At 42.2% G+C, this 17460-nt stretch overlaps 6 protein-coding genes across 6 annotated transcripts; 3 read left to right on the top strand and 3 right to left on the bottom strand.

The window, feature by feature from the left end:
• The first annotated feature begins 325 nt into the window (after positions 1-325).
• LOC133840207 (probable chitinase 10) lies at positions 326-3108 on the top strand. The gene is made up of 4 exons (XM_062271908.1): positions 326-530; positions 586-765; positions 820-1084; positions 1147-3108. Exons 1-4 carry the CDS (start codon positions 461-463, stop codon positions 2048-2050), a joined length of 1419 nt encoding a protein of 472 aa, XP_062127892.1. The 5' UTR covers positions 326-460; the 3' UTR covers positions 2051-3108.
• LOC133840209 (chitinase-3-like protein 1) lies at positions 1744-3604 on the bottom strand. Its single transcript, XM_062271909.1, has 2 exons — positions 3495-3604; positions 1744-3435 (listed from the first exon to the last, which is right to left on the bottom strand). The coding sequence occupies exons 1-2, from the start codon at positions 3562-3564 to the stop codon at positions 2108-2110; spliced, it is 1398 nt and encodes a 465-aa protein (XP_062127893.1). The 5' UTR covers positions 3565-3604; the 3' UTR covers positions 1744-2107.
• An 87-nt stretch (positions 3605-3691) lies between these two features.
• LOC133840213 (large ribosomal subunit protein mL54) lies at positions 3692-4276 on the bottom strand. Its single transcript, XM_062271914.1, has 2 exons — positions 4123-4276; positions 3692-4058 (listed from the first exon to the last, which is right to left on the bottom strand). The coding sequence occupies exons 1-2, from the start codon at positions 4216-4218 to the stop codon at positions 3897-3899; spliced, it is 258 nt and encodes an 85-aa protein (XP_062127898.1). The 5' UTR covers positions 4219-4276; the 3' UTR covers positions 3692-3896.
• A 57-nt stretch (positions 4277-4333) lies between these two features.
• LOC133840212 (uncharacterized) lies at positions 4334-5443 on the top strand. Its single transcript, XM_062271913.1, has 2 exons — positions 4334-4838; positions 4894-5443. The coding sequence occupies exons 1-2, from the start codon at positions 4667-4669 to the stop codon at positions 5325-5327; spliced, it is 606 nt and encodes a 201-aa protein (XP_062127897.1). The 5' UTR covers positions 4334-4666; the 3' UTR covers positions 5328-5443.
• A 544-nt stretch (positions 5444-5987) lies between these two features.
• Positions 5988-8031, bottom strand: LOC133840211 (F-actin-capping protein subunit alpha). Its single transcript, XM_062271911.1, has 3 exons — positions 7527-8031; positions 6822-6991; positions 5988-6757 (listed from the first exon to the last, which is right to left on the bottom strand). The coding sequence occupies exons 1-3, from the start codon at positions 7765-7767 to the stop codon at positions 6308-6310; spliced, it is 861 nt and encodes a 286-aa protein (XP_062127895.1). The 5' UTR covers positions 7768-8031; the 3' UTR covers positions 5988-6307.
• Positions 8032-8838: 807 nt separating this feature from the next.
• Positions 8839-17139, top strand: LOC133840534 (DE-cadherin). Its single transcript, XM_062272420.1, has 2 exons — positions 8839-10676; positions 12141-17139. Exons 1-2 carry the CDS (start codon positions 9948-9950, stop codon positions 16050-16052), a joined length of 4641 nt encoding a protein of 1546 aa, XP_062128404.1. The 5' UTR covers positions 8839-9947; the 3' UTR covers positions 16053-17139.
• Positions 17140-17460: the final 321 nt, after the last annotated feature.

The following is a 17460-nucleotide window of genomic DNA, read 5'->3' as shown; positions in this document are numbered from 1 at the left end:
TACAAATGTATGTTTTGTCGGCGGTATTACTTGGCTTTTTCCATAAAATTCATATCGTTTGTTTGTTTGTTTCTTTGTCGACTGTTTGCGTCGTGCTTTATTGCCGCATTTAATAAGCCATTAAAATTTGATTGCTCAAAAGTAAAATACACATAAAACGCGCATTTACCAAAACAAAACATACATATGGATTTTATATGCATGTAGGAATATTTAAATAATAATGTGGATTGACTTCTCTTGTTTGAAATGCAAAGGGTTCTTAAATTTTGGATAAATAACATCTGTAAGCAGGCGCTGACTTTAAGAATATATTATCTAAATTTAAAGCAATCCAAGTCAGATATTTTCGAAGAACTATCATCAAGTAAATTGAACACTAAATTCTACTAAAAGAATTATACGCATCTCTTAGTGCACAATTTTAAATTAAAAGTTGAATTTCAAGTAGCCAATAATTATGAAGTTGTTCTCTATATTCGTTCTATTGTCAGCTTGGCTGCTTTCTGCTCAAGCATCCAAGTCCGACTGTGAGTAAGAAAATCACTAATTAAAATTTAATATTGGTAAAGCGATGTCTTATAGATAATATCTTTTGCTACTGGGATGGCCAATCCAATATGCGCAAGTATCGTAGTGTTTATCAATATTGGGATGTTAATACGCAATATTGCACTCATCTGGTTTATGGCTCAACCTTGGGCTTAGATCCCGCTGGCTCCGGCAAAGTGGAGTTTGAATATCCAGAGGAATATATTGATTTCAGTAAGTTGCTATAAATGTTAAAGATATTAATATATCTAGCATTATTCATGGCAGATCATATGGCTAAATATAAGAACCTTAAGAATGTTCAAATCAAATCAATAATCTCGATTGGCAACTGGCGGGATCAATCGTCCTTGATTTCCGAAATGATATCAGATACTCGCAAGCGAGATCAATTCTACACATCACTCATTGGTGTGCTCTATAAGACCGGTGTTCAGGGCGTACAGATCAACTGGGGATTTCCAGCTCATCGTCACATGCACTCCAAGGATCGCGAGAACTTTGTGACATTTCTGCACGAGCTAAAGATTGTGTGAGTAAAGGACGAGAAAGAAACTTGGAATTCATTTAAAATCATCACCTTTCTCTCTATAGTCTAGATGAGCACAAGTTTATGCTTATGGTCGCTGTCTCTGCTCGGCTGGATGAGAAAACTCTGGCTGCCTACGATATTCCCAGCATAATGAAATATGCAGATTTTGTTAGCCTGCTTGTGCACAACCATCAGGATCCCTACAGTCGCCGATTGAGCTACAATGCTCCACTTTCGGGAGATAAGCTGAAGAGTGTTGAGAGCTGTGTCGCCCACTGGGTGAAGCACAGCAAGATGCCCTCGAAACTGCTACTGGCTATTCCATTGTTCGGACAGACCTACACAATGGCCTCCTCGAACACAACTGTGGGCTCAGCTAGCAAAGGACCTGGCCGACAGCAACAAGCTTCACTGCGTCCGGGTTACACAACCTTTGGCGAATTTTGCACCCAATCTGGCAAATGGCAAAGGAAATTCGATAATGTGACCCAAGTGCCGTATGCTTATAAGGACGATCAGTGGATCAGCTATGAAGATGGTCGCAGCATCAGCGCCAAAACACATGTGGTGGAGCAGCAGCATCTCGGTGGTGTCCTCGTTATGTCCCTCGATGCCGATGACACCCAAGCAGCATGTGGTGAACGCTTTGCCTTGTTGCGTGTTATCATTTCAATCATTGGGGATCCAGATACTTTGACCACGCAGGCAGCAACCACAGAGTCTACCGGTCTCTGTCCTCGCGATGGTTTCTTCCGCAATATGTGGGAATGCGATTTATACTACGAGTGTCGCGACACCAAGCGCTTTGATTACGAATGCGTCAAGGGATATTATTTCGATGAGAAGCTCGGTGAATGCCAGCCAGCCAGCCAGGTTGAGTGCAAGCAAAACTTTGTCACCTGGCGACCAGGTCAAAAGCTGTATAACTTTAAGAATCTGCCTCTGAATCTGAAGATTGTGCAGTAGCCAAGTTAACAAAATAAACACGCAAATGATTGTTCGGTAGTGATGTTAAAAAAAGCATCAGCATTTTACTAATTCGGCATAGTTGCAATTGCTGCTGTTGTAGTCATAACGTAGACCTGTAGGACAGTCAAAGTTGAACGTTGCCCCCTCATAACAGTAATAGAACTTTGAGCAATTCTTCTCATCCCGCACATAACCAACATCGCCTGGGCAGCGATATTCCTCTTCTTCTGTCTGCGGCTCAGCTTTCAGTCCTGTGGGTGTTTCCCTGCCAAAGAGCACACGATTAATTTGCTTCAGCAGCGGGTAACTGTTGTTGCCACAATTGCCCCGGAAGTCATCTGATTCCAATGACCAGACCATAACACCTGCCAATTGTTTGTCCACGGCATATTGTGTCTTAAGCATCAGGCTCTGTTCATTCTCATACCCCACCCAGCGGCGATCCTTGTAGGCATAAGGCACCTGTTGCTCAGTTTCCCATTCCTGCGACCACTGTTCCTTCTCCATCAAATGACACAGTTCATTGTAACTCAAGACGCCAGGCTCACGTGAGTAGGGTCCTGCAATGCCACGTCCAATGTGAGCCGAGCCTGGCTGATGATTCTCGGCAAGTGTCAAGGTAAATGTGCGTCCATAGAAGGGCACACCAAGTATTAGCTTCTCTGGTGGTGCTCCAGCATCCAACCAATACTTGATCGCCGCATCCACATTCAACTGCTTCTCACGCGGCGTCTTGTCATTGGGTCCGGCGTATAGAGGCGCATTAATACCGACTGTTGTGTCCCAAGGACCGTGCAGATCATAAGCCATGACGTTGATTAGATCCAAGTATGGCAAAATGGCTGGTATATCGTATGATTGCTCGGCCGAAAACTTAGCTGATCCCACAGCAGCTGTAAGTAGATAGCCAAATGGATCTAATCCCTCTTTAAGTTCCTTGAGAAACGTTATGTAGTTGGCACGATCATTGGTATTCGTCAGATTGTGTCGTTGTCCAGGATACTCCCAATCCAAGTCCAGTCCATCGAATCCATGGTGCTGCAGAAAATCGGTCACCTGCTCTATAAAAAGTGCCCTTTTCTCGGGATCACTGGCGACAATTGAGAATCGTTTGGAGCCCTCATTCCAGCCACCAACTGCCATCAATGTTTTCAATGTGGGATTCTTCAATTTGAGGGCATTGAACTTCTTAATGTTGCCCTTGCCACCGTTATCTTCCAGATCGAGATAGGGATCAATAATGCGTAGCTCTCCGCTCTCTTTAATGCCCATAAAAGCGTACACCAAATGTGTGCAGAGAAATGGATCTATGTTATCCACACCAAAGCTTCCCTTGTTGGGTCGATAGACTGCCCAAGTTCCCACATAACAGACGACGTGTTCTGCATAGCAAGTTGATGAGATTCAGGAAGAAGAATTATTCATTTGGAAACTAACTCACTTGTACTGTTTGAATCCGCTGCATTCGAGATGAACACCAAGCCAATAAATACTGCTAGTTGCAACCACATTTTACCTCACTCATCAGAAGCGGTATACAATAATAATTTAGTTTTCTAAAACATCTTCCCATTTTATACTTTTTCCCAAGCGAACAAAATACGATAACCGTTAAGTGCAAGACATTGTAAGATAAAATTGTATGTACATATGCTACAAACAACGTAGCAATAAAATTATCAATGTGTTTATTCTTTGCATCGAACAACAGCAAGGCAAATAAAACAATTTCATGTAAGACTTACATAAAATACCAATACATGATTCATATTCAAACAAGCGGTTGAAGGGCAAAGGCAAATTGCAGTGTGACCAGTACCAGCTTCCGCACAAAATGCATTACCTAAAACTTTTTCAGCATGGACAACTGATTGTTGCGTCGCAATGCCATTTTTCGCAATCGCCGCCAATACTGCTTGGTGTTGGGATCCAATTCGTCCAGCGGTACAATGCGTTCTGTGTTTAGCGTCCAAAGCCAGTCAGGGTACTCAGCATCTGGTTTGATCTGTATTGTAATGAAGTTTTCAAAGATTATCTAGCTTTCAGATGGTGCTTCCATTGAATCTCACCTTCACATCCTCGCCGGTTTTCATGTAGTTGCTGCCGCACACGTAGCTCACCAGCTTTTGGGCATCTGTCTCCACTGGTATCACCTTTTTCTCCATGACAGGTCCCAGCTTCCCGAGCTTCTTCTTTTTTGCCACCTTTTTAGAGGATTGTCATTACTTTTAACTCATCAATATTTTGTTTGATGCATGCAACTCACCTGCTGCTGAAGCTGCTGGTTTTGCCGCATAGTTGCGTGTTGCTTGTGAAATTATTGTTAAGCGTTGCCTCAGTAAGCTGACAGCCATATTTAAATTGTTCATAGTTGAAATTGTATATAAATTCAATGCGAATTGAAATTCAAAATTGCAAACACATTTTATTTACAAGACAACACACAATCCACACACCCGTTGTATAATAAGTGGTGCAACTGGCGGAGCACGGTCACACAGCAAAAGAAATTTATCGTAATCGTCCCTGTACCGGCAAATTTTCGATAACAATCAGTTTCATTTTGTTGCTTGTGTTATTATACAAGATTGCGCCCATGTTATTGTAGCAGACATGCCGTCAATTAAATTTCAAATACCGTCAAATAAAACGCTTGGCACCATTTGCGTTTATGGCGCCGTTGTCTCTATCTCGGCTGTCATGTACATGCGCTGGCGCCTTGAGGATCGAGTGCGCTCCGCTGAGTACTACAAACTTGCGCTCCAAACACTGCGACAACATAAAGGTATTCATAAATTAATAACGGCTCCTGACGATAAATTACTATAAATCGTTTGTAGGCGCTGTCGGATTGCTTGGAGAGCCCATCAAAGACAAGGGCTTCGACATATCGAATGTGAACAACACAGTCGATGGCAACAAGGCACAACTTGAGGTGACAGTGCGCGGTCCCAAAGATAAGGGCACCATATTCTTTTGGGCCACCAATAATGCGGAAAAAGGATGGTTGATTGATCGTTTGGAGCTGGAAACGAAACAACATCCGAATAAACGATTTCTGCTCAAGAAGCTGCAGGAAAACGGTCTGATTGGCAGCGACCAACAGCATTACTTGGAGCAGGAAAAACAGTTCCTCGAACAGCAACAAAGAAATTCGCAAGATCCTCAGCAGGAATCCTTTGCGCCCCGCAGTCATTCACAGCCACAGCCATTGCATAAGTCGGATGATCCGGAGCCATATATACAAACAGCCGAAGGAGGTCGCATGCGGTGAAAGATGAGCAGTGGTTTCATTCATTTATTCTCATTTAATTGCACTAATTAAGCATTTTCTTTTTACTAACGGTTTGTAATATTAATTTTAGTATACAAAATTTCTTAAAAACAAAACCCAAAAGTCTTCTGTAGTAACAAAAAACTTTCTTTCATTTTTGTTTTCTTGTTTATTATTATTATTAATTATTATTATTTTGCTTATGAAGCGCGCTTGTTAAGAATTGTAAGGCGCCGATTAAATGTTTTATGATTTTGTTGTAAATTTGCTTGCAATTGCATAGATGATTTTTTATTAACTGTTGAATTATTGTTTTAATTGTTAATAAAAACTTTATAAATTGTATTTATCGTTATTGTTATACTGTTACTGTTACGGTTTACTGTTTTTTTGCAAGGTGCCGACACTTAAAGAGAGATCGCGATCTCGTCTAAATACATTATAATACATTATAGAAAGTGCATGCGTACTAATAATAAGTAATAGTATAAAAAACACACATGCGCTTAATGCTTTAAGAGTTAAACGATAAATAAAGGCGACTGTTGGTGGCAATTGTGACTGTTGAATCGGAGTTGTTGATAGAACTTCAGGATCAAGCTAGAGATGCATTTAGTCCACTTTCATTCATGTAAGATCGTAATTGATAAGAATTGCATGTTTTCTTGTTTTGTTTGTATATGTATATAGATAGGTATATGTATGTATGATTTGTAAGCAAATAAAAAAGACAGTTATTACATAAGCGCCAACATTTAACGATCGTATATAGTGTATGATTCTTGCTGCGACTTTTCGCTCATTCTCAATCGGTTTCACTTCTCGCGCTTTGCCATTGCAAGTGGAAGACTGTTGGGTCTCTTAATATGCGACTGCGACTGCGCCGGCATTGCCATGGACATGTTTAGTTGGGATCTTGCTGGCGTGCCATTCACTTCCGCATCCGCTTCCGCTTCTGCTTCCGCTTGCTGCTCCTGTTCTTATTGCGTCTTCAGTTCTTTGCCAATGCTATACGATACGATTTTGCTCCAATCGATCTTGGTGCGGGTGATGGGCAACTGTCGCCGCATCGCCTTGAACGTGGTATCCGACATGCTCGAGTAGTTCTCCGAGATGGCCAGCTGATACTCGTTCTCAGCCTCCTCAATAAGGCGTATGACCTCCTTGGCCAATTGCTGTTCATTCGAAACGACAACGCTCTCGCGACAATCCTTAGAAGACACCAATTGCACATTGCCATCCTCATAGTAGTGAACCTGCACTTTTAAAACGCCCTTCAGTTCAGCGGTGCCGCTGCCCGCCTGGAAACTGACGTGCCACTGTGAACGCCATCTGCCATTCCAGTAGTTCTTCGGCTGGAACTGATGGTCTTCAATGCAAATGGTCAGTGTCACCTGGTTTCCCTGCGATTTGCCAAACACAGAGCTCACCTGCACATGGAAATACATAAATTAGACTTGTAATCTCACGTGAAGTAGAAATTTCAATACTTACGCCGTGCCTGTAGTGATTGGCAGTGTATGCAAGTGTTTCCAGATCCAAGGCGGCGCGCCATGACTCCGCATTGGCATCAGCCTCCAGATCCTGATAGTCGGACGCCTCTTTCCGTAGGTGGTCGTATTTGAAGGCTTGTTTTGTACGAGGATCGTAGAAGCGTCCGTTGCCTGCAAAACAATAACATTTAACGCAAACATATTTTCGTTATCAGTAATTGCAAATGGAAATCGACAATGATATCAAGGGGACATATGCGTGGCCTAGATAAAAATGCTACCAAGTTGGGCAGTTGATAAGCTGAATCTTTGTTTACCGCTGCATTTAATCAGTGAGTCAGAAATGAATGAAATCATGTTCGAGTTGAAGCGAAAGTTAACGTTCGCATAAATTTAGAATGCAGGTTATCATCTGAAACTAGCGACTAACTGATAGTAAACCGTTAACTTAAATGAAACTTTCAGCAAATCGATTTAATTGTCTGTTTGAAAACCGTTCACTAGAGGATGAGAAACTGTCAGTTATAAATGTGATATTAATGTGTATATTTTGCTCTGCGAAATTATGAGGGTAAGTTTTTTTTTGCTTTTGCCCATATTTGGTCGTCGCCTATCAAGCAAATTGATTTGGGGCACAACAATCCCATCTCCTCCCTCCCTTCGGCACCCCTCGAATGACGTAGCCCAAACTGTAAGCGATACGCACCCAAATCGTTGTACTCGGAGATGATGGCATTGTGTTCGCTGCCCTCGATACGCACTGGAGTCAACTGGTCTTTGTTATACTGCGAGAAGGCGTGGCTGGCGCCATCCTTGAGCAGAGCATCATTCTTGAGCAGCTCGCGGACATCGTTGAACACCTCGTTAAATTCACCAGGCGGCGCGTGCAATATAAAATCGGATACAATGCGTACTTTTTCCGAATCTGTAATCTGTGTCTGTTCCATTATTTCGTTCGTTTGGGTGATTCACGAATTTGGGGCAGTGTTTGGTTTTTTACTCTCGTCGCTGTTGTTTTTGTTGGACTACTATCGCCACTTGCGTTGTTCCCGTATGTGCGAGTTTGTCTTGAGTTCTAGCAGTTCTAAGTTGACTGCCGCAATATTGTATTTTACTAAATTATAGCTTTATAATTTAAAATATCAAAGCGAATTTGGTCTTTTGTTCTTTTTCAAGCAATTTTTAATGGTGACGACTGTAGAGATGAAGAAACATCGATGACATTACCGATGTTTCGATGTTTTTTGCTTTTTTTAAACATCGATTTTTTTATAGCAACCATCAATCTTTTGTGGCAGCCAAATAAAATAATTTAATGACTTAACCATCATAAGGAAATATTTAATACATCCCACAGATGATCTTAGCAAATTCGTCGCTCAGTTGCAAATCTATTAATTGACGTCGCAAATTTTTTGGTATTTTCTAATATTGAAATATTGTACGGCACAGTACAGTGAGACCGTAAAAGAGATTTTTGTATAATGTATATCTCAAGTTGTCATTTTAGAAATGTTGCTGCTGGTCACACTCCGAGAATACAAATAGAAAAAGCATTTAAAAAGCTTTTTATAAGAACAAAATGGTCGAAATCTTCTAAAAGTATAAGACGACGAGATCAACATCAGCAAAATAATGAAAGAAAACTATTATTTTAACGAAAACCGCAGGCTCAACTTTTTAAACGCATTTTAAAATCAATTAATTAATTTATAATAAATAATAATAATATTATATTCATAATAATATTATATTCATACGAAATTTGCAGTACGATTTACAATTAAAAAGTAACTAATTTAGTAAAATGATAAAGAATATTTATGGAGTTAAATTGTATATAATAAAGTCTCAGCCCGGTTGAGACAACCGTTGTTAACATTGTGAATTAAATGTTGAAACAGCAAACGATAACAATGAAATGAAATATGCCTATCGATGCATCGATATTTCTTAAGATACTTTGTCGCTTTGTCGCCGTGCTCATGAGTTTACCGCTCATTTGTCGGCTTGCCTCTCATTCTGTCTCTCGCTGTCGGACTGTACGGACGCTCTCGCGGCATTCGTGAATTTTTCTTGCTGTATCGCTTTTAACGGTTTTCCCAAACACGATCGTCAAGTTATTTGTGAATTAAAACAAACACCGGATTTACGTGCATATAAATCTAGCATTTTCGATTTCGAAAATAGTATACAAAATAAGTGAACAATTCGGAGAATTACCCATAAACGAAGCTGTCATTTGTGACTTCTTTGTAAACGTCAGTAAAAGCAGCAAAAGTGCCTTTTCTCTTACTCTGCAAACACACATAAGTATGTGTGTGTGTAAAGCTACGACGAGTTGGTAACAAATACAACTACAAGTGCAAGCAGACTTAACAACGCGCGCTCTCTCAGCCAACAAAACAACATCGTTGTGTGTGTACGCGCGCCTGCGTGTGTGTGAGTGAAACCACTTTTTACCTGGATTTACCTGTTTGTGCGAGTGAAATAAAGCCGAAGCGAAGAAGAGAAGAAGCGAACAAAGCGCAGTTGGCAATAAAGTGAATACCAAAGCAATGCTAGATTGAGTGAATGATATTTAAACATTCACCGAAATTAAAAAAACGCGAATGCATTTTGTATAAATAATAATACTAAAATTATTAATAAAACTGTGTGTGGCATTCGTTTCGTTTCGATTTGTCGGTGACTTAGTGAGCGATTGTTGTTTGTGTGCGTTGCCATGAAAATGCAGTCTAAACAAACCGCGAAGCACACGAACACAAACAAACAACGACAATTGTGAGAGAGAACGAAAGAGCTAGAGCGTGAGTGAGTGAACACGAGTATTCGAGTTCAATAGAAAAGCGTAAATTGAATTGTTGTGTGAAGCGGTGCACGCGGAAAGTGGAAAAGGAAGAGAAGAGCAACAGAGTGAGAACCTGTGATCTACACACACACACACACACACCTCAGAAAAATACTAAATAAAATACTAGCTGAAATACTGGGTGATTCATTTACAATATAAAAAGAAAAAAGTGTCTTTATGTCGTGATGATTTCAAATACATGAGTTCCGCGCACTTTCATCTCCCCCAAACAAAAGTCCCCTCCTCCAGTGTAACAGAATAAAATGCAATAAAATGTCGTTACAAGCGGACAACAACAACAACCACACCAACCGGGACAGCAACAACAACAACAATTACAATCGAAATAACAACACGAATTCAACGCAGCAACAACAAGAACAACAGCAACAGCAGCCACATCAGCAGCACAAGCGAAAATGTCGCAGTCAGCGACAAAGCTACAGCTACAGTTACACCTGCCCACAGCCGCGCCCCCTCACCAGGCTGATGGCTTTAGCGATAGTTATCGTTATCGCCATCATCTGCAATTCTCCCGCCCTGCTCGTTCAAGCCCTTCAAGCTAGTCCGAGTTCCAGCTCCCGTCTGAGTCCGAGTCACACGTCGACGCTTGGAGATAATCGCAAACCCGCCTTCGTCAATTGCAGCAAATATGCCCCGTCCGTGAAAGAAGAGCAACCAGAGAATACATATGTGTTCAGGGTGACGGCTGTGGATCCGGATCCAGATCAGGAGATACGCTACAGTCTCGTCCAGTCGGCGGCAGATCGCAGCAAGTTCGTTATTCATCCCACAACCGGTGTCATTATGACAGCTCACATTTTTGATCGCGATGAACCGATTCACGAGAAATTCGTCTTTGTCACGGTTCAGGCAACCGATAACGGTTTACCGCCCTTGGACGATGTTTGCACCTTCAATGTCACCATCGAGGACATTAACGATAATGCGCCCGTCTTCAATAAGGCATTCTACGATGAATCCATGTCCGAGAACACAAACGTAAGTACTTCTCAGTTAGTACGTGACCCATCTATGACCATCCATGCTCAGTGCTACGTGGGTCAAGCGTGCGGACCTCGGATTACTGCCGTTTGACCCTCAAAGTAGTCGCTGTGCGGACGGGCAAATCTGCTTTAACCCCAGACAACCTGAGTGACCAAACCTATGATCATAATGAACTCTGTTTAATGATTTTAATGCTCTTTGTAGTCATATTTTATCAGTCATACTCATTAGTCAGTTTTTTTACGATCTAGTATATTGAGCTTTACCTTTTAAGCTTAGTCATTTTTTACCTTTTGAATTTAGTCATTATTTTTTGTTTGTCTGACAGAGTTAATATCGGTTAAATGCAAAAGATCGAATTTGGCGATAATTTCAACTAATTATTTAATTGTGATGTACAGTAGAGAATATTATGTAGCACAATGATTGATATATTCAGAAACATAAACTAGATAATTTATCATAGTTTTTTGTTTTATAATTCGTAAAGAAAATAACTTTATCTTCCTATAGCGCCATTAAGGATAAAATGTTTGTTAAACTTAAGCAAAATAATAAATTTTTTTCTAATTAAAAGAACGGGTCCAGAAGATTTTTAAAATTTAATAAAAAACCGTTCAAATATCGAAACCCAGACGAATCTATTCTGTTAATTAGATACGCGAGCGACTTGCGAGATAAACAACTTCACTTGATCATGAGTATTTATAGAAAACAAATGCAGTCGAGCAGATTGTTTATTTTAGATAATGAATTCAGGAGCTTAAACATTTAGCTAGCCCTGTCTTCATTCGTAGAGCGAGGCTGCTGCGATGGTTGAAGATGCGTGGGTGTTGTACGCGTTGAACTGGAAAAGCTGGTTGGTTACTCGTTACTAGTTGCTGGTTGCTGGTTACTCTCTTCGGGCTAGAGTCACGTCAAGTCAAGTCACAGGTTGAGTTCATTGTTCGCATGGCTCGATGAGTCAATCGCGCGAAACCTTGAAACCTCTTCTCACGAAAGCTGCCAAACAAGTCTTCTCCTGGACGCAAAGTGACTCGTCTCAGCCAGCCAGCCACCTAGGGAAATACTAGCTATGTTGAGCTAGCAACGATTGCAAACTTTTGTTGTAGGCTGACTTAGAAAACACAAATGTCAGCGAGGGACCTTGAGAGAGTGCTAATGCTCTACATTTACACGCACTAGTCGAGAGTATTGATTATTTTAATGCGTTCAACTAAGCAAAAAAAAGACGCCTAGAATAGACCAAACACCCTTGGGGGTTCAGTCTTTAATAGTTCTTGCTACTGACAAGTAGGGAAAATCATAGGTTTTTTTGGTTATTTACTAGAAAAATGTGTAAAGTTAGAATTGGGATTTCTATATCTAAGAAGGGAAGTTTACTGCAGGTTTAGCTTTAGGGTCTTTCCCTCATATTTAAATGTCATCCAACCGAAATCGTTTGTCTTTTATTTGCAGGTCGACGCAGTGGTTATGTCGATCAGTGCCAGCGATTTTGATGATGGCAACAACAGCATTGTCGAGTACGAAATACTTATGGAGCGTGATTATGAATACTTTAAAATCGACAAGGAGTCGGGCATCATCTATTTGAAGCGTTCGATTGACAAGAGACCGGGACAAACTTACACGATCAATGTGCGTGCCTATAACTTAGGAAACGATCCCTTACAAGAGGCTCGTATCGAGGTGCGAATCCGTGTGGTCGAGTCATCGATAAAGCCACCCTCCTTTGTGGATCCCATTATGGAGCCCATCTATCTAAAGGAAGATCTCAATAATTTCTCTGTGCCGATTGTCACCCTGCGCGCAGTCTCTAACATGCCCGATAAACCAGAGGTGATCTTCGAACTGATCACTGGACGTACCGAGCAAACGAATGGCAAGAACACATTTGTATTCAATCAGATTGGCAACGAAGTTACAATTCGACTGGGCAAGAGTCTGGACTACGAGTCCATCACGTACTATTCGCTGACGATGAGTGTACGCAACACATTCGAGCTGGCTGCCGAGCACAACATCAAGATCATTGTCGAGGATGTCAACGATAATATTCCGTTCTTTACTGAGGTCAAGTCGGGCACGATATTGGAGAATGAACCGGAGGGCACACAGGTGATGCAAGTGCGTGCCTTTGACATGGATGGCACCGCTGCCAACAACAATGTCACATTCCAGCTGGACGACAACACGGAATATTTTGCCATCGATTTGTATACTGGTATCATCACAGCACGGATTCGATTTGATCGAGAGGAACGCGATTTTTACAATGTCAAAGTCAGGGCCACGGACAATTCGCCGTCAAGTCTGTTCAACACCGGGGAACATAATGTTGGCTATCAGGTGTTCCGCATCGCCATTGGTGATAAGAACGATCACGCGCCGCATTTCCAGCAAACGCACTATGTAGCCGACAAGTTGTTGGAGGATGCCAACACAAATTTCGAGGTGATCGAAGTAAAGGCTGAGGATGAGGATAATGCCTCGCAGATTTTGTACAGTATTGAAAGCGGCAATGTGGGCGATGCTTTTAAGATTGGCCTCAAGACTGGCAAGATTACTGTTAACCAGCGACTCGATTACGAGACCATCACCGAGTATGAGCTCAAGGTGCGCGCCTTTGACGGCATCTACGAAGATTTTGCCACAGTTACCGTTAAGATCGAAGATGTCAACGATAATCGACCTGTGTTCAAAGAGGAGTACAGCAAGACGATTCGCGAGGGTCCAGTGCTCTCCAACGATTGCATTCTGATCATTGAGGCCTATGATCCGGATATTAAGGATCGCAATGCCCCGCAACATATTGTATACTCTATTGTCAAGGAGGAGCACAGGAAGTTGCTGACTATTGATAATTCTGGCTGCTTGCGTCTGATTCAACCACTCGATCGAGATCCACCCAATGGACATAAGAGCTGGCAAGTGCTGATCGCGGCCAACGATCACGATGGCGAGGTCACAAGCCTCCAATCCGTGCAGCCCGTGGATATTACGCTGGAGGATATCAACGATAATGCTCCGTTCCTGGTCAATCATATGCCCGTCATCTGGCAGGAGAATCGTAATCCCGATAAAGTCGTGCAGCTGCTGGCCGATGACTACGATGAGCCGCAGAATGGACCGCCCTTCACCTTTGGCATTGACAGCGAAGCATCGTCGGACATCAAGACCAAGTTCAGCATCGACAATGATTATCTCTTTGCTAACGTGTTTTTCGATCGCGAGGAGCAAAAAGAGTACTTCATACCCATTAGGATCAGTGATTCCGGGGAGCCTAAACTGAGTGCGGTGAGCATACTGCATCTGATCATTGGCGATGTCAATGACAATGCCATGACGGAGGGCTCGTCCCGCATCTTTATGTACAACTACAAGGGTGAGGCACTGGACACGGATATCGGTCGCGTTTTTGTCGACGATCCCGATGACTGGGACTTGGACGACAAGACGTTCCAGTGGAAGAACGGTTATGCGCACGAACACTTCCGCCTCAATCCCAGCACCGGCATGATCACCATGCTCAAGGGCACACCTGAGGGCGAGTATTTGCTGGACTTTACAGTGACCGAGGTGTCGCCGTTGATCGAACGCCACGAGGTGGATGCCGATGTCACAGTGCTGATCAGAGAGTTGCCCGAGGAGGCGGTGGACAAGAGTGGCAGCATTCGCTTCGTCAATGTCACCAAGGAAGAGTTCATCAGCGTTAGCCGCGACGTGCAGGCGGATGACAACTTTTCGCTTAAGGATCGTCTACAGCATTCGTTGGCGCGACTCTTCAACACCTCCGTCACGAACGTGGATGTCTTTACGGTGGTGGAGAATGCCGACAATCGGCATCTGGATGTGCGCTATTCTGCCCATGGTTCTCCCTACTACGCACCCGAGAAGCTCAACGGTATTGTGGCCCAAAATCAACAGCGTCTTGAGCAAGATCTCGGTCTACAAATGTTGATGGTCAACATTGATGAGTGTTTGATCGAGCGGCTGAAGTGCGAGAGCTCCTGCTACAATCAGTTGACCAAGAGTTCGGTGCCCTATGTGATCTACTCCAACACCAGCTCCTTTGTGGGCGTCTATGCTTTTGTTCAGGCGCAATGCGGTTGCCAAGCGCCGCCTGCTACGGTGCACTGTCTCAACGGTGGGACACCACGCTTTGGCGATGACAACGCCTGCGACTGCGATGATGGCTTCACTGGCCCTCACTGCGAACTCGTCTCCGTGGGCTTCTATGGCAACGGACATGCCTTCTATGAGCCAATCGCCGCCTGCGACAACACGCGCATCAGCTTGGAGATTACGCCGCAACATGAGCAGGGACTGATCATGTATCTGGGACCGCTGCACTTCAATCCATTGCTGCCTCTGAGCGACTTCTTGGCCCTAGAACTGGATAAGGGTTATCCGGTGTTGAGCGTGGACTACGGCACAGGCATGGTGCGCATCAAACATAGTCACAGTCAACTGAAGCTGGGTCGCTCTTATCAGCTGGACATTCTACTGCAAAACGCCAGCGTCGAAATCAATGTGGACAATTGCCGTCTATCGACTTGCATGAGTCTCAGCGCTCCCCAAGGCTCCAACGAGTTCCTCAATGTAAATGCTCCTCTGGTGCTCGGCGGTGCTCCCGTGGATCTGGCGCAACTGGGACGTCAGCTCAACTGGACCCATGTGCCCAATCAGCAAGGCTTCTTTGGTTGTGTACGCAATCTGACTGTCAACGAATACACCTACAATCTCGGCATGCCAGCGCTCTCCACGAACATTGACAGCGGCTGCCAGCGAGCTGTGGCTGTGGCGGTTAGTTTTGGCATTGATCGTAACTTTATCATTGCGATCATCACGTGCATTGCCCTGTTGCTGATCATTCTGTTGGCTGTGGTGGTGCAGAAGAAGCAGAAGAACGGATGGCATGAGAAGGACATCGACGATATACGCGAAACAATCATCAACTACGAGGATGAGGGCGGCGGCGAACGCGACACCGACTATGATTTGAATGTGCTGCGCACTCAGCCCTTCTACGAGGAGAAATTGTACAAGGATCCACATACACTGCAATCGGGCATGCGGGATCCCAACGATATACCCGACATTGGGGACTTCCTCGGTGGTAAGAAGGAGAACTGTGATCGCGACACGGGCGCCTTCACTGTCGACGATGTGCGGCATTATGCGTACGAGGGCGATGGCAACTCTGACGGCAGTTTGTCGAGCTTGGCATCCTGCACCGATGATGGCGATCTCAATTTCGATTATCTATCCAATTTCGGACCACGCTTCCGCAAGCTGGCCGACATGTACGGCGAGGAGCCTTCCGACACCGATTCGAATGTGGATGACGAGCAGGGCTGGCGCATCTAAGCAAAAAGTATCCACGTTTGAAATTGGCGATATTGAAAAGACTTTTACGATTAGTTTTTGTGTGTAGGGCGGCATAGCCGAGATAGAGAGAGACTCCAATCGATCGATCGGCCTGTGTCGACGACAAGTCGTCCGCTCTTGTGGAAGACATTGCAAATATATATAAAACAAATTAGTAATAGGATTTTTTTATATAATTGAATGGAATGGTTGGTGTAGAATGGCATCGAATCGAATCGAGGAGGAGCATTGCAAGGGAACATCTCTTTTGTAACGTTTGTAATCGCAAAAAAGTGATCTTGATCTTACGTAAAGAAATCTTAAATCTAATACAAAAGTTAACTTAAATTTAGCGAAGCAACTGCGAACAAAGCTGGATCGTATTGTTGTCTGTATTTTTGCGACAAAAAATATAGAATAGAACACACAAATTGAAACAAACAATATAAATACATACACATATGTAGCATACACATGTAAGTTAGTAATGTTTAATAACAAAAACAACAAATTATGAAATGAAAATCAAAAGAAAACAGAAAATAACAAAAAAGAAATTCAACGAAAATTCCTACGAATAATATTATATGTTAAATGGAACAGATGGCATTTGTTTTTCGCATATTTCCAAGATGAACGTTTACAATTATTATGTAATTTAGTTTAATAATATGTTAATTTAATGTACAATTACTACAAAAGGCATTATGTTTAGGGCATAGACAAGAAACAAACTGGCAGCTAATGAAGCTCCTTCAAACTTCCGAGTAACACTTTAAACTAAACTCTAAGACAAGTCGATATAATCCATATTTTATAATTAATTTATATTCAAGAAAAACAAAAACGAAACAAAAAAAAAAAAATAACGACGGAAGTTTATTTCTTAAGTTATCGCTGTAAATGTATCTTATAAATATATTTACTTATATATTCTGGATATCAATCAAAAAACGAACTATCGAATCGAAGGATTTAGCTAGGCGCTGTAATTATGAAATATCACATACATATTCACATGTATGTAGAAATATATAGATATATATCTGTGTGTGTTCCATATATACAAATCGAAAGAATGAGAAAACAAAGTTTTATGTGAAAGAAAATGATTAATAATAACAATATTGATAAATAAATGCGATATATGTATTTTTTTTAAGTCGTTTTTCGTCGAGAGTCCTAAACTAAGCGAATTTTTTACATGCCAACACAGCTAAATAACTTCTACAAATTTATTTATATAAATAAATTGACAGAAATACACACACCAACACACACACATACAGACACAACAATTGTGTAAAAAAATAAACAAAAATGAAAAAAAATATTAAATGAAATTCTTTTTATTATTTTCCAATTAATCAATAGCGGGGTTCAAGATAAGCCCCTAGGTACTACGCAA

Source organism: Drosophila sulfurigaster, chromosome 3 (genome assembly GCF_023558435.1).
Source record: "Drosophila sulfurigaster albostrigata strain 15112-1811.04 chromosome 3, ASM2355843v2, whole genome shotgun sequence".
Taxonomy (NCBI): Eukaryota; Metazoa; Arthropoda; class Insecta; order Diptera; family Drosophilidae; genus Drosophila; species Drosophila sulfurigaster.
This window is presented reverse-complemented; position numbering and strand designations above follow the sequence as displayed.